At 38.7% G+C, this 24,512-nt stretch overlaps 1 protein-coding gene across 6 annotated transcripts in view; it reads left to right on the forward strand.

Moving 5' to 3' along the window:
• The window catches only part of CDC27 (cell division cycle 27), a 73,131-nt gene that overhangs the window by 25,925 nt on the left and 22,694 nt on the right, over positions 1 to 24,512 (forward strand). For 4 of the 6 annotated variants that reach the window (XM_006159107.3, XM_027775994.1, XM_027775992.1 and 1 more), the window contains 6 exons: positions 827 to 941; positions 6,157 to 6,272; positions 17,035 to 17,134; positions 19,835 to 20,042; positions 20,241 to 20,413; positions 23,623 to 23,775. In XM_006159107.3, coding sequence (XP_006159169.1) covers positions 827 to 941; positions 6,157 to 6,272; positions 17,035 to 17,134; positions 19,835 to 20,042; positions 20,241 to 20,413; positions 23,623 to 23,775 — 865 coding nt within the window. The remainder of the gene's footprint in view (positions 1 to 826; positions 942 to 6,156; positions 6,273 to 17,034; positions 17,135 to 19,834; positions 20,043 to 20,240; positions 20,414 to 23,622; positions 23,776 to 24,512) is intronic. The other 2 variants (XM_027775995.1, XM_027775993.1) reach the window with 1 other exon arrangement.

Here is a 24,512-nt window from a genome sequence, read left to right on the forward strand (position 1 = left end):
CCCACCCCACCCCCCCCAAAAAAAAAAGAAATTACATTCAGTACAAATTTAATTTTAATACTGAGCAATTTTGTAAACTCTTAAGTATGCTTGATTAGTATATGCATTAAAAAATACTGTCTTTATGGTTTTGCATCAGTGGTTAGCAGCAACCCCTTGAAATGTTGATATGCTTATGATATATACAAAGCAACATTGGTTACTGTTAAAAGGGCTGCTTTCCAAAACCTAGAGGAAGTATTGACATCTCTCAATATGAAATATTTTGTCAAAGTTGTTGGATATGTGTGTGTGTGTGTATGGGTGTGCATGCATGTGTATACTTTTAAAGACAGGAACTCAGCCCAGGAGATATATTTCTCTGAAGTATTAAAACAAAACAAAACAAGATTAAAACAGGCTCTATGAATGGGGTCTTAAGGCCAGGGAGCTCCCGAAATAGCATAACCATGAGATTGCAGCTCTAGGGACCTCTAGAGACATTTTCTCTGTGATTGTGTCTAAATCCCATAATCCCAAGAATTTGAAGTAATTCAATCATGTGGAGCAGAGCTTTCCTAAAACCATTCTTTATTTCTAACAGATTTCCTGAGATCAGTAGTTGTTGCTCAATTTCATTCCTTGTTTTTTGCTTTTTTTAAACTTTAGTTAATGGTGGGTGGAATAGTCTACATTCACAGCTTATTTTTAATCTGCCCCCCAGATCCTCACTGCCCCCAAGACTGATTTGCCATTCTCTTCCTTTTAGACCTTCTAATTTAAGTATACTGCTGCTTTATATATGCCTTGATGACTTTTTGACACCTTGATTTCAACCTCTTCTCAGTTTTGGGATTTTGCCATTAGAAACCCCAAGTCCTGGAGATGGATCCTATTTACAAAACTACACTAATACACCTTCTGTAATTGACGTGCCATCCACTGGAGCCCCTTCAAAAAAGGTATTTTCCATGTTAAATGCAGTTTTGGTATTGATTACAAAAACTTGTTTAAAATTCCAATCTTTTACATGTAATTTAAGAGAGAATCCAACTTTATATAATTGCTCTTAGAGTTACTGAAATAGATGTAGGAGAGTCATCATTATCCTAGCCTCCTGGTTATATGAGGAAACTCAAGCCAGTTACTGTTTTGGCCAATTAAGATTTTATATCGTTAAGTCTAATTTCTTATAGCATAACAAACATTTGTATCTTTTAGCTAAACATTCATTTTTTTTCTAAGAATTATTTTATTTAACTTTATTTATTTATTTAAATTTGACCCAAGAGAGACAGAGTGAGAGAGAGGGGGGAAAAGCAAAAGAGCAAGCCACCAGGTCCAGGACTCGAACCATGGTCAGCCATGTGGGAGTCCAGCATCTCTAACCACCACGCCACTTGCCAGCCCCCAGACATTCACATTTTTAACTTTTTAACAAAATTAAGATTGTTTCTTCACCTTGACTACAAATAACAGATTGCCGCCATCTTTTACTCGCCCCACCGCTGTATATGTGTACATTTCTTAATAGTACTAATAATTACATAGTAAGGATTTGTTCAGGTAAAGCCAGATATTTCATTTTTTTAGAATTGTTTATTTAATTATATTTATTATTACGATTTTTAAAAATCTACTGTAGGATATGTGCACTCACCAGAGAAAGAGAAAGAGAGAAAGTGAGAAAGCAAGCCACCAGGTCCAGGACTCAGACCGTAGTTGGCCATGTGAGAGTCCAGTGCCTTAAACCATCCCACCTGCTGGCCCCAAAGCCAGATATTTCTCATAATAAGATTTGTGTAGTAGATTCTTAGATGTATAGTAAAATGATAAACATTTGACTGTATCTTCTTAGTAAAAACTGCAGCAAGTTTTATGAGGCTCTTTTTATAATGTTCCTTGATATAGATATATGGCAGTAGAGGCCAGAGTGCTGTTTAAAGCATATCTGTGATACAGAGAATGTGCTATCAGAATTAAATGATGTATTTTATGCCCATTGCCATTTTTAATAGATGTTTAGAAATGGAAGCTAAAATAAATCTTATCAGTATGTGAATAACCTTCGTAACCCTTTGCTTTTCTAGGAGCATCTTTTTTCTTTTTTCAATTTTTGCTATAGGACACCTATGCTTACCAGAGAGCGTTAGAAAGAGAGGGAAAGTGAAAAAGCACCTTCCACTGGGGATGGCCTTACCACAGTCCCTTCTCTATTTCTCCTCTCAGAATTTTGGGCACACACACACTGTACCGGGTGTGTTTTTCAAGCCTCCAGATCTGAGACTCAAACCATGCAATTGGCCATATGGAATCCAGCCACCTTAACCACCATGCCACTGACTGACCCAAAACATGTTTTTTATTAATTTACTCCTGAATGTCCTTAGAGTCTGCAAAAGTTATTTCTGTGATAGCTCCTTAGCAAGTGATCATAGGAATTCCAAGAGTAGTAAAAAAGGACTAAGTATTTTATGTACAGATTTTTTTTAAGGAAAGGTATGCAAGTGCATGCTCTTTCCGGAGGGACAAAGAGAGACAGCAAAAAATCACTCCGTCCACAGGGGAATAGCCACGCCATAATCTTTTCTCCTCCATTCTCCTCTCAGGATGTTGGGCACACACGCACCCAGTATGAGTCTCAAGTTGCCAGGTCTGGAACTTGAACCGCAGTCAACCATGTGGGAGTCCAGAAACGCAATCCACTACACCATCTGCTGATCCCATGTATGGATTTCTTAAAGTTGGGAACTACCTGCTATTTTTATGGAATGAGATATAGTTGTGGAAATTAGTTTATTACAGTTGTGAGGATTACCGCAGTAGAATGGGAGTTAGCATAACAGGTGTAATAGGCCCAACCAGAAGAGCCATGACAACCATGAACAAGTTAGACAGTGAATAGGTGCATGATTTCAGTGCCCAAACAAAAGCCACTTACTGTCTTACCCTCTTCTGCTTCTGTTCTCTTCTTACCCTATTATAAAACGTTCCCATAAAAGTTAGATGTGTAGGTCTGTACACAGTATCAGCTGAAAATATCAAACCAGGTAGTGAGTGCACTGTAGAGCTCTTTAATGAATAAGTAGTACCAAAGTTTACTTTAAGCTTTGTCCCTTGAGTAAATATAGAAAGGCCCACCTTGGGGAAGGAGAGAGAAAGAGAAAATTTTATTTGAGGTGGCAGTAAAAATTTATTCAATGGAGGGGGGCTGGCAGGTGGCATTGTACTTAGGGTGCTGAACTCCCACATGGCTGACTGCGGTTCAAATCCTGAACCTGGTGTCAGCTTGTTTTCTCATTTTCTCTGTCTCTCTCTGGTCAAATTCTTCATCTTAAAAAAAATATTCAGTGGCTAGTCATAAAGGAAAGAGTTTGCTTGGTGATAGAAATAATCATTGAAGCTGTTAAAATGGTCTATCTTTGGAACCAGCAGTTAGTGTAATGACTATGTCCCTGGAATCCCATGTAGTCGACTGTGGTTCGAGTCTCTGACCCGGTGGCTTAAAACTCACACTAGGCGTGTGTCCTCACATGCCCAAGATCCTGAGAAGAAGATGGAGGAGAAGGGATTGTGGGGTGGCCAGCCCCCTTAAGAGGTGATTTTTCTCGTTTTCTGTCTCTCTTTCTCTCTCTCTCTCTCTCTCTCTCTCTCTCTGTCTTTGTGGCGAGCGCACGTGCCCTATAGCAAAAAAAAAAAAAAAAAAAAAAAAAAAAGGTCTAGCACTGCTAGACAGAGAGGGACTAGCAGTTAGCATAATGGCTATGTCGCTGTGTCCCATGTAGCCAACCATGGTTCGAGTCCCGGACCCTGTGACCTAAACTCATGCTGAATGCGTGTGTGTGTGACCCCAAGATCCTGAGAGGAGAATGGAGGAGAAGGGATTGCAGCGTGGCCATCCCCACTAGGGGGTGATTTCTCGCTTTCTATCTCTCTGTCTCTCTCTGTCTTTCTGATGAACACACGTACCCTATAGCAAAAACCTCTCAAAATAAATAAATAAGTAAATAAATAAAATAAAAGACTGTAGAAGGAAGAGGGCCCGACAAATGAAGTGTTGGGACAGTCAAGATAGTGTACTGTTTTGGAAGTTACACACAGATTCAAAAAGAAGAGAATGACCAATGATGTTGAATGCCAGAACAAAATATCTGGTGAGAATTATCTGGTGAGAGTTAGTATCAGTGATTGTAATATGCATTTTGAGAATTATGTACAGGATATCAGGGTAACAATAAATTGTGAAGAAAATTATCTGGTAGTTTAAAAAAAATTCACTGACATAGTAGTCATAAATCATTTGATAAAGAAATGAAATAGTAAAACTAACTTAAAATAAGGTAGTAAATTAGAGAAGACAGCAGAGATGAGCAAAGAATGTTTTTTTCTTCCAAGAAAACAGAGGCCATAAAAGATTGAAAAGGGCCAGCCAATAACATGGTAGTTAAGGTGATTGACTCCCACAAGGCCAACTATGCGGTTCTAGTTCCAGACCTGGCAGCTTGAAAAACAGATGTGCATATGTGTGTGTGCATGCCCAAAATCCTGAAAGGAAAAAGTGAAGGAGGAGGAATTGTGGTGTGGCCGTCCTTCCTCTTACTTCGTTCCCCTACCACACCCTTGGCAAGCACACATGCCCTCTAGAAAAGAAAAAAAAGGGGGGAGGGGGAAATGTTTGGAGAAATTGGAAAGAAGTATTAACTCTAAAAAGTAATATCCCCTAGCATGTGACATGGTAGTTAAGGCAGCTGGATTCCTCATGGCCAACTGCGCGAGTCCAGTTCAAGTTCTGGACTCATTAGCTTGAAAAACACACTTAGCACCTGTGCATGTATGTCCAAAATAGAAGAGAATAGATTGGGTTTGGTCATCTCCCTAAGGGATGTTTTCTCACTTTCCCTCTTTATTTGTCTTTCTCCAGTGAACATACACATCCTCTAGCATTTTTTTTTTTAGAGAGATTTTTGTTACAGGGCATATGCTCACCAGAGAGACAGAAAGCAAGAAAACACCCCTCTAGGTGGGACGGCCACACTGCAATCTCTTCTCCATTCTCCTCCTGGGATTTTGGGCATGCATGCATATTCATCCAACATGAGTTTTATTTATTATTTTTTTTAATTTTATTTATTCATTTATTTTAATTTGACCAGAGAAAGACACAGAGAGACAGAGAGAGTGAGAAAGCAAGCCACCAAGTTTGGGACTCGAACCATGGTCAGCCACATGAGAGTGTCCAGTGCCTTAACCACCATGTCACCTGCTGGTCCCCCAACAAGAGTTTTAAGCTGCTGGGTTCAGGACTCCGAACTGCAGTCAGCTACATGGGAGTCCAGTGACATAACCATTATGCCATCTGCCGGTCCCACCCCTCTAGCAAATTTTAAAAATAAAAAGTCATATCCTTAGAAGTTGGGAAGTAATTGGATGGCTTTTTTTTTTTTTTCCTTTAATTGCCAGAGTGTGCATGTGCTCATGAAGTGGGGAGGGGAAAGTATCTCTCAATGGGACATAGTCATGCTACAGTCCCTTGTTTACTTCTCCATCCTTTCAGGATTTGGGGCACATGCATATGAGCCCAGTGTATTTTTCATGTCTCCAGGTCCAGGATTGGAACTGCACTTGGCTATATAAGATCTAACTCCCTTATATCTAGACTACTGAGCTGGTCCAGTTTTTTTTTTTTTTAATCAAGTCTACTGAGCTCCAATATAATTGTTTTACTAAGTGTCAGAGTATAAATCCTCACTGCATTATTATTTTTATCTGTATAGTAAGTTAAATCATAATTCTTGAGAAATAGTAGCTGTCTTAAAATTGTCTAGCACTTATCCCCAAGAAAAATTATAAAATGGAGGAAGATCACGGTGAGATAAAGAATGGCTTCTGAGCATGCTGAGGCTTTCCTTGGAAAGAAGTGAGAATAGTAAAAGATGAAGGATGAAAGGATAGTATAGAGGTAAAATACTCCAAGGTTAAAATGAAAGAAACACACTGATGTTTGTACTAATATAGCACATTAATTTAACAAAAATAACAAATAATATTAAAAGTTTATGTTTTTAGATGACAGTATGTATTAGAAACTCTTATTTGGAAGACATAGTTGGGATGCCAGTGGTACCTTTTACAGTGCAATCTATAGTTCACAAACCTTAGATGTTTTGTGTTTTGTAGCCTGTTGCCAGAATCGGCCAAACTGGAACAAAGTCTGTTTTCTCACAAAGCGGAAACAGTCGAGAGGTAACTCCAATTCTTGTTGCACAAACACAAAGTTCTGGCCCACAAACAAGGTATTTATCATGGTATCAGTTGATATTGTTGCGTTTTCTTGCTGTAAACTTGATACATTTATTTCTTCAGTTTAAGCAGGGATTGACTCTCAAGAATACTAGAATAACTACTACAAATTTTGAGTATGTAAAATTTGGAATTTCTAACTTACTAAAAGGTTGCTGTGGTTTTAGTTCCATTTTAGCATGCAGGTAAGATAATAATAGGTAAAATAGTTTATTATATTAATAGTTTTTTAATTTATTTCAGTTGCCTCATGAATTTGTTTAAACTTAATATTCTCAGTAAACCTTCAAAATAGTTTCTTACACATATGACTTTCTTATAGAGAAAATACAAAATACATTTTTATTTCATTCTTTTGTCCACTAGGCATGTCTATAATTATGTCTATAATTTCATAAAATTAGCCTTCAAATAAGTCTTCTAATTATGAGTCTGTTTCCACACAGAAATGGTGTTAAATAAGATCTTTTTCTTTTCTTTCTTCCTTTCTTTTTTTTTTTTTTTTTTTTTGATGGCTAGAGAGTACTTACACTAACCAGAGAGAGGAATGGAAAGAGAGAGAGAGAGGGAGAAAGCACCACTCCACAAAGGAGCACAGTCACACCATAATTCCTTCTCCATTCTCAATCCTGTCAGGATTTTGGGCATGCATGAACACATGCCTGATGTTTTTTTCCAAGTCACCAGAGTCAGGATTCAAACTACAATCAGTCATGTGGGATCTGGCTCCCTTAATCACTTTGCTACTGGGCTGGCCTGAATATGATTTCATTTTCTATTCAACAGTTTAAAAATAAATTGTAGTATTCCCCACTTATTTGCAGGGGACACATTATTCTAACATCCCAGTGGATACCCGAAGCTGTGGATTGTACTGAACCTATATGTGCTATGTTTTTCCTATACATATATACCTATGATAAAGTTTAATTTATAAATTAGGCACAGTAAGAAGTAATAATTAATATTAGGACAGTTATACCAATGTACTGTAATAAGATTACGGGGATCACTAGTCTTGTGCTTTGGGGTCATAATTAAGTAAAATAAAGGTTACTTGAGCCATGTATTATGATAGTGCAACAGTTGATCTGATAACCTAGATAGTTACCAAGTAACTCACCAGCAGGTAGCATGTACATCATGGATACACTGGACAAAGGGATTAGTCTTGTCCTGGGTGGGATGGAGCAGAATGGTACAAGATTTCATTGCAATATTCAGAGTGGCATGCAATTTAAAACTTAGGAATTTTTGGGACCAGCAGTTAGCGTAATGGCTATGTCGCTGGACTCCCACGTAGTTGACGCTGTTTGCTTAAAACTCACGCCGGGCATGTGTGCGTGCATGCCCAAGATCCTGAGAGGAGAATGGAGGAGAAGGGATTGCAGCATGACCATCCCCCCTAGGGGGTGATTTCTCGCTTTCTGTCTCTCTGTCTCTCTCAGGCTGGTGAGTGCATGCGCCCTATCGCAAAAAGTTCTCCAAAAATAAAAAATAAAAAAAAAACTTAGGAATTGTTTATTTCTAGAATTTTTCACTTAATTCTTTCAAGTCACAATTGATTACAGGTAACTAAAACCATAGAAAGTGAAACCACAGATAACAGAGGACTGTACTGTAGCCAATATTTTAAAAGAAAGACATAATTCTCTCTCCTTTTTAAAATAAACATGTACACAGGTGTGCAAATATACCTTGATTATCTAAAAGTCCTCTGTGTTCCTATAATATAAGGTAATCATTATTGCCAGTATACAGTGATTTATCAATTTTAAATTTTACATTGTTGACTGATGGATTTTTTTTATGTATTCTTTAGGTATTTTAAGTTTAGTTGTGGGGTGCAGTTAAGTAACTTAGAAACAATTTGATCCTTTCAAGTCTTGATTATTTTGGGGGGATGGGTGGGTAGATTCTTACTATAGGGTGTGTGCACTCACCAGAGAGACAGAGAGAAATCAGCCCCTGGGGGGTGGCCACACAGCAATCCCTTCCTCTGTTTTCCTCCTGGGATTTTGAGCATTCACGCACATGCATCCAGCATGAGTTTCAAGATGCTGAGTCTAGGACTTGAAGCACCATCATCCATGCAGTTCAGTCAGTGTTTTAACCACTACGCCACCTGCTGGACCCTTTTTAAAGATTTTTCTCATAGGATGCACTTGCCTGAGAGGAAAGAAACAGATTCAGAGAGAGGTACAGTGAGAAATCACCTCCTGGAGGATTGACTATGCCACAGTCCCTTCTCCTCTATTCTCCTCTTGGGATTTTGGGCACACACACATACATGCACATGGACCCGAGTTTTAAGCCTCCAGGTCTAGAACTCAAACCGCAGTTGACTCTGTGGGAGTCCAGCGTCGCAACCTTTATGCCATCTGCTGGTCCCAAATTCCAAGAATTGTTCTGCCTGCCCCTCTCCAGTATAGTTCTTTCCCCAGCTTTGGCAGTTTCCTTGCTGCAGTACCAGAGTGTGTTCCTAATGCTAACTATGAAGTTGGCACAGACTCCACAGATTAAGATTACAACCCAACAAAAGCTGTCTGTGTAAGTATCACGTACTAACCAATTGCATCACTGGAGTGCCACAGAAGCTGTCTGAACTGAAGGCAGTTGCAGGTTCAGGGTTTCCCAAGCCAGCTGCATTACTGATGAACTGACTACAAATTTGAGGGTTCTAACTGCTCCTCCCGTTTGATAATTTGCCAGAATGATTCAAAGAATCCTGAAAAGTACTATACTTATTGTTATAGTTTTATTATAAAAGACACAAATCAGGACCAGAGAAATGAAGAGACCTCATAGGGTGAGGTCTGGGAAGATCAGGAACAACAGAGTTTTCATGTCCTCCTCATGGAATCAAGACATGTCACCCTCTTAGTACTTAGTGTTCACAAAGCAGGAATTTCAGCTGAGCTTTGGTATTCAAAGTTATCACTGGAGGTTAATTTTGTAGGCGTGATTGATGAAATCACTGGCCACACAACTGAACTCACTCTAGTCTACCTGCTGTTCCTCAAGGAGGTTAGGCTAATGTCACCTGGCTCAAAGCCCAAACCCTCTAATCACATTGTTATCTTTGTAGCATAGCTGGCCCTCATCCTGAAACTTACATAAGTACCCATTATGAGTCACTTAGCATAAACTCAGGTATGGTCACAGGGGCTCATGATGAATAACAAAGACTCCTGTCACTTGGGAAATTCTAAGGGGTTAGAAGCTCCCTCCCAGGGATCTGGAACAAAGACTGAATTCTTTATTATATAACAAGCAAATACCTGCATTGATCAATTTTCAACCAAAAACTTGAAAAAACCCACAGATCTTTGTAACTCTCCTCTTTGTAGCTCTTTCTTCATTAATACTCTGCCCTGCAAATTTTAGCTGTCTTAGCTTTCTCAAATTCTCAGTATTTCTTCTCAATACAGGGAGACCATTTGTATTCTCCTTCTCTGTACTGTGGCCTCAGCACTCCTCAGGCCTGTATTGCCTCTTACCTGGTGTCTGCAAACCATGTCTCATGTCCTTTGTTCAGTGCTATAGTTATTTAGAGTGGAAGAGCAAATCTGGATCACATTACTCCATTATGACTGCCAACAGAAGTCTCTTCTTTGTCTTAGAAAGTTGTTGGAGATAATTAAATGGCATTGTACTCAACTAAATTTTCTAAGAAAGTTTGTGTTATCATTTTCTCCACATAAATTATCTGCTAAAAAAACATTTCTGTAAATTCCAGGGTAACTACAAGAATATGTAATATTTTAAAGCCATAAAACAATGTTGGCACAAACCGATTTTGAAAGTATTAATATAATTGGTTGATAAGTGGTAGAGCCTAATTTCAAACCTCAGAAGTGTAGTTCCAGAGCATACACCTTTGTTTAACTAGAGGTTTCTTTGTCAAACCCCTAGTTAAACCGATGCAAAGTATAAGGATTTATATAAAGGCATACCTCACTTGTTTGCATCTTGCTTTATTGTATTTCGCAGATACAGATATAAACATAGATTTTTTTTTTTTTTTTACAAATTGAAGATTTACAGCAAGTAAGCTTGTGGGTGCCATTTTTCTTTTTCTTTTTTGTAAGAGATTTTTGCCGTAGGGCACATGCAATCGCTGGAGAGATGGTGAAAATAAAGATAGAAATCACCTCCCGGGGCAATGGCCACACTGCACTCCCTTCTCCTCCAGTCTCCCCTCAGGATTTGGGGCATGCACACACGTGCCTGGCATGAGTTTCAAGCCTCTGGGTCTGAGACTCAAACTGTAGTCGGCCATGTGGGAGTTCAGTGATATAATCATTAAGCCATCTGCTGGTCCTAAAGGTGCCATTTTTCTAACAGTTCATGCTCACTTCATGCCTCTGTGTCACATTTAGGTTATTCTTGTGCTGTTTCAAGCTTTCGTTACATCTCTTATGGTGGCCTGTGATGAGTGATCTTGATGTTACCATTGTAAATACGGTCCCACAAACTGCACCTATAAGAGAGCAAACCTACTAGATAAATATCATATGTTCTGATGGCCCTATGAACCCTTATTCTGTGAGATACAACAGTATTGAAATCAGACTTACTGGGGCCAGCAGGTGGCATGATGGCTAAGGGTGCTGGACTCCCACATGGCCGACTGTGGCATGAGTCCCAGACCTGGTGGCTTGGTTTCTCACTTTCTCTCTCCCTCCCCCCGCCTCTGGTCAAAGTAAAGTAAGTTAATAAAGTAAAATAAAATAATTCTTAAAAAAAGAAAAAGAAGGGAACCAGCAGTTAGCGTAATGGCTATGTCGCTGGATTCCCACGTAGTCGACCGCGGTTCGCGTACCGGACCCGGTGGCTTAAAACTCACGCCGGGCGCGTGTGCGTGCGTGCCCAAGATCCCGAGAGGAGAATGGAGGAGAAGGGATTGCGGCGTGACCATCCCCCCTGGGGGGTGATTTCTCGCTTTCTGTCTCTATGTCTCTCTCTGTCTGTCTGGCGAGCGCACACGCCCTATAGCGAAAATCTCTCTCCAAAAAAAAAAAAGAAAATTAGGCTTACTAAAAACCCTGCAATGAATGACCTCTGAGTATTTGAGTGAAAGGAGGAGTCACACATCTTCCCCTGTAAATCAAAAGTTAGAAATGATGAAACTAAGTGAGGAAGGCATATAGGCTGAAAGCTAGACCTCTTGTGCCAGTTAGCCAAATTGTGATTGTACAGGAAAACATTTTCAAAGGAAGTTAAAAATGTTAAACAGCCTTATTGCTGATAAGTTTTAGTTGTCTGGATAGATCAAACCAGCCACAACATTTTCTTAAGCCAAACCTAAGCCCTAACCATGTCCTAACTCTCTGATTTTATGAAAGAGGCAAAGAAGCTATAAAAGATAAGTTTGAAGCTTCAAGAGATTGGTTCATGAGATTTAAGTAAAACTGCCTCTGTATCACCAAAGTACAAGGCAGAGTAGCAAGTGATGATACAGAAGCTGCAGCAAGTTACTCAGAAGATCTTTTGGGTAGTCAGGCAAGTCATGATTTTTTTTTCTCTTTTGTCATGCAAAAATGTGTCACAACCTTTCTGATGACCCAATAGCTAAGATAGTTGATAGAGGTGGCTAAACCAAACAACAGATTTTCTGTGCAGAAGAAACAGCCTTAGACTGGGAAAAGATGCCATCTAAGACATGGCCACAAAGGAAAAGTCAATGCCTGGCTTCCAAGGACAGGCTGGCTTTTGTTAGAGGCTAATGGAGCTGGTGATGTGAAGTTGAAGCCAGTGCCATTGCCATTCTTAAAAATTGTGCTCTTAAAATTGTGCTAAATCTGCTCTGTCTGTGCCCTGTAAATGGAGTGATGGAGCCTACTTATAGCAGCACATCTGTTTACTGCATGGTTTACTAAATATTTGAAGCCCACTGTTGAGACTTACTGCCCACAAAAAAAAAAAAAGATGCCTCTTAAAATATTACTGCTCACTGACAATGACCTGGTCACTCAAAAGCTCTAATGGAGATGTACAGGAGATTAATGTTTTTTTGTTTGTTTATTTGTATGTTTTTTAGAGAGATTTTTGCTATAGAGCATGTGTGCTCACTGGAGAGACAGAGACAGAGGCGAGAAATCACCTGGGGGCGGGGGGAGGATGGCCATGACACAATCTTTTTTTCCTCCTCCATTCTCCTCTCAGGATTTTGTGTATGCACACACACACGTGCATGAGTTTTAAGCACCAAGTCCAGGACTTGAACCATGATCAACTTAAACCATCTGCTGGTCTCTGTTTTTATATCTATTAGCGTCCATTCTGTGGCCCATGCATCGAAGAGCATTTCAACTTTAAAGTCTTGTTGTGTAGAAATATATTGTATAAGTCTATAGCGGCCATAAATAGTGATTTGGATCTGGGCAAAACTTCCTAGAATGGATTTACCATTCTGAATGTCATTAAGAATATTCGTAAGGGGCTGGACAGTGGTTCAGCAATAAAGGTGTAATGCTCAATGAGGCAAACCCTGTTGGGAAGTTTTCCAGTTTCCATCCAGAGACCTCTCTGGGTATGCAAAGCACACTTGTGCCCATGATCCTGGCTGCTCATGGTTGGGGGAAGATCTTGGTTTCAGGACCCTGTCAGGAGTGCTGTCTCTCTCTCTTTGTCTCATTCATAGAATAAATAAATAAATAAATAAAAGAATACTCATGATTCATGGGAGGTCAATCTATCAACATTAAGAAGAAGTGGATTCCAGCCTCGTGGATAACAGAAGTTCAAGATTTCAGTGGCAGAAGTAACTGTAGAATAGAAGTAGAATAGAAATAGCAAGAGGAGTAGAATTAAAAATGAAGCCTGGAGATGTGACAGAACTGCTGCATGACAGAACTTGAATGGATGAGGAGTTGCTTTTTATTGATGAACAAAAAGTGATTTTTTAAAGCTGAAATTTATTCTTGGTAAAGACGCTATGAATATTGTAGAAATGACAAAAAGGATGTAGACTATTACATAAACTCAGTAAAGCAGCAGCAGGGTTTGAGAGAATTAGCTACAATTTTGAAAGAAGTTGTTCTATGGGTGAAATGCTGTCATACAGCATTGCTTGCTACAGAGAAGTCTTTCACATAAGGAGTCCATTTATGCAGCAGTCTTCATTGTTTTGTTTTAAGAAGTTGCTATGGCCACTCTAAACTTTGGCAACTACCACCCTGGTCATCCAGCATCCGACATTAAAGTAAGACCGTTTACCAGCGAAAGAGATTACAGATCACTGAAGACAGAGATGATCATTATCATTTTTTAGCAAAATGAGTTTTTCTTTTTAATTTATCATTTTATTCTTGACGGAGCATGTGTGTACACATGAGAGAGAAAGAAAAGGGAAAAGGAATATGTTCCACAGGGTCTGACCACACTGGGATCCCCTTCTTTTAGTCCTCCCATCTGTGGGGTCCTGGGCACTCATTCACACATGTGTGTCCAGTGTGTTTCAGGAGAAGCAGACCTGGTATTCAAAATGTAGTCACCAAGTGGGTCAGCTTCCCTTGAGCAGCACATCACTGCTGCACCACTCAGCCAGTAAAGTTTGGGTTTTTTTAGTTATATATCTGTTTATTATTTTTCTTAAAATTGACCAGAGAGAGACAGAGCAAGGGAAAGGGAGAAAGCAAGCTGCGAGATGTGACAGAACTGCTGCATGACAGAACTTGAATGGATGAGGAGTTGCTTTTTATTGATGAACAAAAAGTGATTTTTTAAAGCTGAAATTTATTCTTGGTAAAGACGCTATGAATATTGTAGAAATGACAAAAAGGATGTAGACTATTACATAAACTCAGTAAAGCAGCAGCAGGGTTTGAGAGAATTAGCTACAATTTTGAAAGAAGTTGTTCTATGGGTGAAATGCTGTCATACAGCATTGCTTGCTACAGAGAAGTCTTTCACATAAGGAGTCCATTTATGCAGCAGTCTTCATTGTTTTGTTTTAAGAAGTTGCTATGGCCACTCTAAACTTTGGCAACTACCACCCTGGTCATCCAGCATCCGACATTAAAGTAAGACCGTTTACCAGCGAAAGAGATTACAGATCACTGAAGACAGAGATGATCATTATCATTTTTTAGCAAAATGAGTTTTTCTTTTTAATTTATCATTTTATTCTTGACGGAGCATGTGTGTACACATGAGAGAGAAAGAAAAGGGAAAAGGAATATGTTCCACAGGGTCTGACCACACTGGGATCCCCTTCTTTTAGTCCTCCCATCTGTGGGGTCCTGGGCACTCATTCACACATGTGTGTCCAGTGTGTTTCAGGAGAAGCAGACCTGGTATTCAAAATGTAGTCACCAAGTGGGTCAGCTTCCCTTGAGCAGCACATCACTGCTGCACCACTCAGCCAGTAAAGTTTGGGTTTTTTTAGTTATATATCTGTTTATTATTTTTCTTAAAATTGACCAGAGAGAGACAGAGCAAGGGAAAGGGAGAAAGCAAGCTGCCAGGTCCAGGACTCAAACCATGGTCGGACATAAGGAAGTCCAGCACCTTAACCATCATGCCACCTGCCAGCCCCCGGGAAACTTGTTTTTTTGTTTTTATGTTTTGTTTTGTTTTGTTTGAGAGGTTTTTGCTATAGGGCGTGTGCACTCACCAGACAGATAGAGACAGAGAGACAGAAAGCGAGAAATCACCCCCCAGGGGGGATGGCCACACCGCAGTCCCTTCTCCACCATTCTCCTCTTGGGATCTTGGGCACACACGCACACGTGTCCGGCATGAGTTTTGAGCTACGTGGTCTGGGACTCGAACCACGGTCGACTACATGGGAGTCCAGCGACATAGCCATTACACTAACTGCTGGTCCCAGGAAAGTATTTTTTAATTAAGATATGAACATGGTTTTTTAATATATAATGCTATTACACTCTTAATGCACTGGGAAATAAAAAATTTCATTTCACTTGCTATATTGCAATATTAAATTTATTGCACTAGTCTTGAACCAAACCTGCAGTATCATTGAAGAATGATAGTAACAAATGGAATTAAATAAATCATTTTTTTAAAAAAGAGAGAGAGAAGAGTTTGTCTTCATTAACTTCCCAGGCCTAGTATCCTCTTAACTATTCTTTTCTTTGTCTTTTTTAAAGAATTATTTTATTTGGGGCCAGCAGGTGGCTTGGTGGTTAAGGGCCCTGGATTCCCACTGGCCAACCACGGTTCAAGTCCCAGACCTAGTGGCTCACTTTCCACTCTCTCTCTCTCACACTCTGTTCCTCTCTGGTTAAATAAATAAATAAATAAATAAATTTAAGAATTATTTTATTTAACTTTAATTATTATTATTATTATTATTATTATTATTATTATTATTATTATTATTATTATTATTATTATTATTATTATTATTTTCCAATTTGATCAGTTCGAGACAGGAGGTTGAGGGGAGTAAGAAGGCAAGCCACAAGGTCCAGGACTTGAACCATGGTCAGTCATGTGGGAGTCCAGTGCCCTTAACCACCATACCATGTGCCGACCCTACTCTTACTACTTATACTTATACCTTCACAAGATTTGTGTTATTCTCATACAGCCTTCTGTCTATTTAAAGCATTCTCAACAGAATTCTCACTCTTATTCTCCCTATAAACCGCCTCATACTATGAAATTATTTCTTTCTACTTCACAGCAAAACTCTTCTATAATTAGATAATCATATTGAGAAAGTATAATTCACATTTGTACTATAAATGACACAGAGTTGATCCTACAAAATAAAGGATATTTTGCTTTAATAAATGAATTGTTCAACCCGTGACCTTACTTGTTGAAATCCCAATACTTGGGCTCTGTCTTGAATGATTAAGGATAACCCTCAGCATTCTTTACTGACTAGTCAGTCTCTCTTTCTCTCTCTTTAAATAGGTCTTTGCCATAGGGCACATGCACTCACAGGAGAGAGACAGAGAGGTAAAGTAAGAATTCGCCCCTTGGGGATGGCCGTGCCACAGTCTCATCTCCATTCTCTTCTTGGGATTTTGAGCACGCATGCACATACATGTGCCTGGCATGATTTTCAAGCTGCCAGGTCCAAGACTTGAACTGTGTGGTCAGCCACATGACAACAGTCCAGCACCTTAACCACATGCTACCTGCTGGCCCCAGTCAGCATCTCTTATCTTCAGAAGCTTCTTTGACCCAGACTCAGGTAACTGTCTGTAAACACACATTCTCAATTAGACCATTTGGGGTTTTACATTAGCTCCCTTTCTGAAAATGAAATTATTCTATCTTAGAGTTTGCCTTTAAAATAAAAATAATTTCAGGTGATTATCAGACTGTTTTTTTGCTCTAAATTTTTGCTGTAGCTCTTTGAATTTACAGGAAAATAACTTTTCAAGTATCACTTGTTTAGTGATATTTATTTATTGACAAATATACCACATTAGACTCTGCATGCTCAACTGTCTTTTCTGTTATAGTTAAATGAGGGCTAAAGATAAATTGGTTTAAAGATGGCTCATCATTTACCAACCCTGAATTTTTATGTGGATTGTTTTTTGTTCTAGTTAGCAATTTCAGATTGAGTAAATATACCATAATCTTTTATCATTTTGTACTGTGCATAAACAGTTTTTAAATTCTGAGTTTTCATAGAAAAGAACCAAACTCATCAACTTTAGAGTACTTACATAATAAATGCATTTTTTTAATACACCTGAATTAAAACATTTTCATTGTCAACGAGTAAAAAAAAAAAAATCTTCTTTTATAATTTTTTTTTAGTACAACACCTCAGGTATTGAGCCCCACTATTACATCTCCCCCAAATGCACTGCCTCGAAGAAGTTCACGACTTTTTACTAGTGACAGCTCTACAACCAAGGTAATTTAAAGATTTCTTTTCTTTCTTTTTCTTTTCCTTTTTTTTTCTCTTAAATTTTGCCATAGAGTGTGTGTGCTCCCTGGAAATAAAGAGAGAAAAGGTGAAAATGAGAAAGCACCCCACCAGGGGAGATGACCACCCCACAATCCTTTCTCCTCCATTCTCTCCACTCTTGGGATTTGGGGCATGCACACATATACACCCTGAATGTCGTCCAAAGTACCAGATCCAGTACTTGAACCATACAGTTGGCCATACAGGATCCAACTGCCTTAACCACCACACCACTTGGCTGACCCAATGTAAAAATTTCTGTATATCACATTTATGTAATGCTTCCCTACTAAAGTTTCCATTTATTGATGACTCTATATATAGTAAGTAAATAGACTGTTTATTCTCTTTTTTTTTTTTTTTCTCATTTTGCCAGATTACATGTGCTCTCACCAAAGAGAAAGGGAGAAGAAAAGGCACCCCCAACAGGGCTTGGTTACACTACAATCCCTCCTCCTTCCATTTCTTCATCTACTCTCATGTACACATGCCTAGTGTATTTTTTTAAGCTGCTGGGGCTGGGATTCGAACTGTGTGGTTGGCCATGTGGGATCTGCCTCCCTTAACCAGGAGGCCAAAAAGCCAGCCCTAAAGAGACTCTAAAATTAATTTTGTGTGTGTGTGTGTGTAAGGTCATCTATAATTTTTTGTGATTTAAAAAAAAAAACTCATTTATTAAATATTATATATGGGGTCAGCCAGTGGCTTGGTGGTTAAGGTAGCTGGATCCCACATGACCGACTACGCAATTTGAGTCCTGGACCCTATGACTTGAAAATCACACCAGGTGCATGTGCATGTGTGCCTAAAATCCTGAGAGGAGTCTGGGAGAGATAGGATTGCAGCGTGGCCATCTCCTCCAGGGCGGTGAGGGGAAGGGTTGCTTTCTCACTTTCTCTTCTCTCTGGCAAGTGCATGTGCCCTATAGCAAACAGAAATAATAATAATAATAAAAATTTAAAATATAACATTATTGAAATAACAAAACTATAATACTGGATAGCAGCCAATGGCTATAGGGAGTCAGGGTTGAGGTCATGATGTGACTACTAAAGCATCACATAAAGGAATTTGTGTGTGTTGGTGGAACTGTCATGTACCCTGATTATTGTGGGTGATCACACAAAGCCACTCATGTGATAAAATTTTATAGGAACACACGAGTTTATATAAAAATTGACGAAATCCAAATGAGGGCTGTAGTTTTAGTTCATAATGTACTATCAGTTACAGTTTCTTGAAAACGATGATGTACTTTGGTTATGTCAGATATTCTTGGTGGAAGATAAAATGGAAATGCTTTGGTTTTTGTTTTGTTTTGTTTTTTTACAACTTCTTGAAAGTCTTAATCATTTCAAAATAAAGTTATTGTTCATTTCAAATGATGGGTCTTTGATAGATTTTCCTTTTCTTTTTTTTTATTTTTAGTTTTATTCATTATCATTTTCTTCTATTTTGACCAGATAGAGACAGACAGAGAGAAAGGGAGAGTGAGAAAGCAAGCCACCACCTCCAAGACTTAAATCGTAGTCAACCATGTAGGAGTCCAGCCCCTCAAACACTGCGCCACCTGCCAATCCCTCTATGGGCAATCTTTAACTTTGACATAGCCAAATCAACAATTTTAGGATTTATCAGTGATACTCTGAGACCATTAGATTACTTTGACTTATTTTTAAATGGTAAAAATGAGAATGTGATACACTTTGAGAAAAGAGCAGCTCTTTAATATTTTTTTATTTTAGCATTTTTTTTTAAGAATTATTTTATTGAACTTTATCTTTATTTCTTTATTTTGACTGAGAGGGACAGAGAGAGAGAGAAAGCAAGCCACCAGGTCCGGGACTCGAACTGTGGTTGGCCATGTGAGAATCTAGTGCCCCTAATCACCACACCATCTGTCAGCCCCTAAAAAAATTTTTTTGGAATTATCAGAGGGGGCATGCACTTGCCAGAGAGAGGAAGAAAATACCCCCAATAGGATGTGGTCACAGCACAATCCCTTCCCCTGAATGCCCACTTACCTGGTGTATTTTTCAAGCTGCTGGCTTCAGGATTTGAAGTGTAGTCAGCTATGTGGAGTCCCACTCCCTTTACTAGTAGGCCACTGAGCTAGCCCAGAAAAGAGCAACTCTTAGTGCTGACTCACATTAAAGCACTATTATTTAATGAAATTTAGGTTCAGAATTATTGCATTTAGGGAACCAGCAGTTAGTGTAATGGCTATGTCGCGGAACTCCCACATAGTCGACCGCGGTTCTCATCCCAGACCCGGTGGCTTAAAACTCACGCCAGGCACGTGTGCGTGTGTGCCCAAGATCCCAAGAGGAGAATGGAGGAGAAAGGATTGCGGCGTGACCATCCCCGTGGGGGGTGATTTCTCTTTTTCTGTCTCTATGTCTCTCTATGTCTGTCTGGCGAGCGCACACGCCCTATAGTGAAAAACCTCTCCAAAAAAAAAAAGAATTATTGCATTTAAAATTAAATGACTTTGAAGACCTTTGTTTCTGGAAAATTTCTTTCCTCTGAGAAAAATGTAAATTAATTAAGATTTTACATTTATTTTATACCTAATACTTGAGAAAAGGTTGAAGGGAAGAAGTCTAAAATATATATAACGAGTGTGAATTTTCCTCCCTTTTACAGGAGAATAGCAAAAAATTAAAAATGAAATTTCCACCTAAAATCCCAAACAGAAAAACAAAAAGTAAAACTAATAAAGGAGGAATAACTCAACCTAACATAAATGATAGCCTGGAAATTACAAAATTGGATTCTTCCATTATTTCAGAAGGGAAAATATCCACAATCACACCTCAGATCCAGGCTTTTAATCTACAAAAAGCAGCAGCAGGTCTGTTTTAAAAGCTTTGCATTTTGTTTTATGATGCACTTATTTTAAGTAAATTTCATTATGTTCATTACACTGTCTTCGTTGTTTGCTAGATACATGTTGGAATTTTTAGTGGGTTATTTTGTAATTAGCCTTTCTAGAAAGACAGATTGTTCTGTTGTGTTTTTCTATTTTGTTTACTATCTTGTTTTCTCCTAGAAGGTTTGATGAGCCTTCTTCGTGAAATGGGGAAAGGTTATTTAGCTTTGTGTTCATACAACTGTAAAGAAGCTATAAATATTCTGAGCCACCTACCTTCTCACCACTACAATACTGGCTGGGTACTGTGCCAAATTGGAAGGGCCTATTTTGAACTTTCAGAATACATGCAAGTAAGTAGAGAAACAGTTACATATGCCTTTCTAGAGAAAATTTCAATTTAATTAAAATGCCCATACTTGAAAAGACTATATCTAAAAGGTCATTATTTATCATGTCGTGTCTGTGTATTTATTTTCTCAGTATTTGTGATTTATAGATACAGTTCTTTCTTATATTCAGGGATAATTTAAATTCTTTGGTTTTCTTTTTTTTTTGAGATAGATTTGTAGAAAACCAAGTCATCAAGACATTGTTATATGGATCCTCATTTTATACTTAGTTGGGTTAACAATACATATTTACCATGTACTAGGTATTTATAATCTTATTCTTTCTACAATAAACAGTTATTTACTGGGATTAATTTTTGGTATATGTTTTATAAACTTGAAGAAATGCTATGAAGAAAATTGTATTTAATTGAGGACAAAATGGCCTAATCACAAGACTTTTATCCTTTTAGGTTTTTTTCCTTTATTCTCAAAGGGCACATGCACTTGCCAGAGAGGGACAGAGAAGCAAAGAAAGAGAAATAAGCGTCCCCCAGCAGGACATGGTCATACCACAGTCCCTCTTCCTTTGTTTCTGTATCCTGTCAGGATTTGGGGCACGCTTATGTACACTACTGGCATGTTTTTCAAGCTGCTGGGGCCAGGATTCAAACCACATTTGGCCTTTTGGAGTCTACCTTCCTTAATTAAACACTAGGCTACAGGGCCTGCCCAAGATAGTTATTTTTGACAGGGTCATATCTGTGGCAATCTTCCTGCCCTAGCTTCACAATTAGGTAAGATTACAGTCACATTCAAGTCTATCCAGTGTGTTGAGGAACTCCGGCCTGCTGTGTGGCTTCAAGCTTCCCAAGTGGCTTCTAGCCTCCAAAGCCATAGTATATATTGTGGCTGGATTATATCCTTTTAATTTTTAATTTTGTTGCTTTATTTACTTGTTTATACCAGAAAAAGGGAAAGGATAACTAACCTAAAGCCAAAGAAAATTCTAATTTCCAACTTAAATTACCTCCATGTTCTCTTTCCTAAGACATTTTCCCCCTGCCCCTAAATTTTAAAAAAGAAAAACAAGGGACCAGCAGATAGCGTAATGGTTATGTCTGTGGATTTCCCCATGGTTGACCACACTTTGGGACCCAGCGGCTTGAAACTCATGCTGGGCACATACGCATATGTGTCCAAAACCCTGAGAGAAGAATGGAGGAGAAGGGATTGCAAAGTGGCCATTCCCCAGGGGGGTGATTTCTCGCAATTTACATATTAATAAAATTTCTCTAACATGGATTATTGAAAGTTAACTTTTTATTTTTTTACCTTTTTGCTCTGTTTGCTTCCAGTTTATTTATTTGGTATATATTTCAGTATATATTATGTTCTAGATTCTATAATGTAGGTAGGCAGATAGTTTCTTGCCTCTAGTGTACATTCTTAGTAAGAGATGGATTGTAGGCCAGTAAGTGCTTAAAAACAGGTACTAATAAGTCCTATGAAGGAAAATAAAGGACATTAAGGAGACTGAAAAACTGAAGTATGATGCTGTATTTTTAAAACTGTGCTTAGAGAAACAAGGTTACTTTTATCTTTGAAAAAAGAGCCACACAAAGATCTAGAGAGAAAGTGTTCTAGGCAGACAATAAATGTAGAGGATACATATTTGTGTAGTTTTGGATGGTACATAAGAAAGACTTGTAGCCAAAAGTCCCACATCTGCATTATGACCCTTTACTAATACGTAATATGTGTTTTTGTACATGACAGGTAACAACAATATTTGGGAAGCCTTTTAAAAATTATTTCTAATTTATTCCCTTTTTAAAAAAAAGAATTATTTACTTAATTTTATTTATCATTAGTATTATTTTATAATTTGCTATAGGACACACATGTTCCCGGAGAAAGATGGAGAGAGAAAGTGAAAAAGCAAGCTGCCAGGTCCAGGACTCGAACTACAGTTGGCATGTGGCGGTCCAGCACCTTAACCACCACACCACTTGCTGGCCCCTCTAATTTCATTATTTCACGAATACTTTAAAATACATGAATTTTTGCTGTTTCCCAATTCAAGGAAGTGCTACAAAGGAAAGGGTCATTAGTAGGTGGGGACTGTATTTCCTCCCTGATACAATGTCAGGAGGTGTGTTCAGCGCTCAACAGCATAGAGTGCAGCCATCTTACCCTGCTTTTCTCTAAAGTTTTCAACTCAACCTCTCGGTAAAGGTAATGCAAAATAGGACTTACATCTAGAAATCATTACTCTATCACCTTTCCTGAGAGACTTACTCTATAAAACCATGATTAAAACTTGGATATGGCTGGGACCAGTTGTTGGACTCCCACGTAGCTGACCACAGTTTAAGTCCTGGACCCGATGGCTTAAAACTCACACTGAGGAACCAGCAGTTGGAGTAATGGCTATGTTGCTGGACTCCCATGGACTCGGTTCGAATCCTGGACCCGGTGGCTTAAACTCACACCAGGCGTGCGTGCGTGTGTGTGTGTATGTGGAAGATCCTGAGAGGAGAATGGAGAAGGGATTGCGGTGTGGCCATCCCCCCTGGGGGGGTGATTTCTCGCTTTCTAACTCTGTCTCTCTCTGTCTGGCTGGCAAACGCATGTGCCCTATGGCAAAAACCTCTCCAAAAAAAACAAAATTTAAAACTTTGGATATGGGGACCAGCAGATGGCATAATGATTGCATCACTGAACTTCCACGTAGTCAACCGAGGCTCAAGTCTTAGATCTGGTGATTTAAAAAGTTTATGCCAGGCGTATGTTTATGCATACCCAAGATCCTGAGAGGAAAATGAAGAAGGGATAGTGGCATGGCCATCCTCCCCAACCTCTAGGGGGGGATGATTTCTCGCTTTCTGTCTGTCTCTGGCGAGTGCATGCACCCTATAGCAAAAATCTCTCAAAAAAAGAAAAGAAAAAACCTGGATATGTATTTTTGAGTAGAAAATTTTCTCTGTCTTTTTAGTAGAAACTTAAATTTTTTTCTGAGTTCATGTTCTTACCCACAGCCTATGTATAAAAGTAGGTTAAATGTGAATTTGACCTACCACAGAAAGTTGTTCAATTTGTTCTTGTTATTACTAATTTATATAAAACCATAATACAAGGCACCATTACACTGATAAGAGTGACACTGTTCCTCCATGTATATGTAAATTGTATCAACTCGTTTTCCCTTACTAGTTCTTATATTTCAGGCTGAAAGAATATTCTCAGAGGTTAGAAGAATTGAAAATTACAGAGTTGAAGGTATGGAGATTTACTCTACAACACTTTGGCATCTTCAGAAAGATGTTGCTCTTTCAGTTCTTTCGAAAGACTTAACGGACATGGATAAAAATTCACCAGAGGTATGTTAACCACTGCTTACATGTTTATCTTTTGATCATCCTTAACAAATGGAGATAAAGCAAATAGTCCAAACAGTATTCTGTATCACCCACACTTAATTTTCTTTATCTAGACTGAGATTCAGAAAAGAGAAAGCCCTAGAATACATGTTACAGACTCACAAATAGAAAGAGCTCATTTTAAATTAAAGTAAGTTAGCCACTATAATGATCATTTTAAGACACAGGCACAATTCACATTTACCAATTTTATAGGAATTATCTCTCAGTGCTTCTCAAGATTATTTAGTGGTACTTTCTAACTAAGCTTAGAATTATATAGTCAGGTCTAACTATTCCCAGTACGTCGACAGTTCTGTGAGCACTGAAGTAGCTCATACTGGGCCTCTGCTCCTAGGGGAAGAGTCTGTGCTTTATGTATGTCTCACATAGATTATAATCTTAAATCCTGAAAACACCTCGTCTTGGTAAATTCTGTTTTATTTATTTAACAAAAGGGAAAATAAGGTTCAGAAATGAGATTAAGGAGCAGGACCCGCTCGTGGCATAGTGGTTAAGGCACTGGACACTCCCACGTGGCCAACCATGGTTTGAGTCCCTGACCTGGTGGTTTGCTTTCTCACTTTCCCTCTCTCTGTCCCTCTCTCTCTCTGGTCAAATTAAAATAAATAATTTTTTTTTAATCTGTGATATATGTATTTTTTTTTTTTTGGAGAGATTTTCACTATAGGGCACGT

This window comes from Tupaia chinensis, unplaced genomic scaffold (assembly GCF_000334495.1).
Source record: "Tupaia chinensis unplaced genomic scaffold, TupChi_1.0 Scaffold000624_1, whole genome shotgun sequence".
NCBI lineage: Eukaryota > Metazoa > Chordata > Mammalia > Scandentia > Tupaiidae > Tupaia > Tupaia belangeri.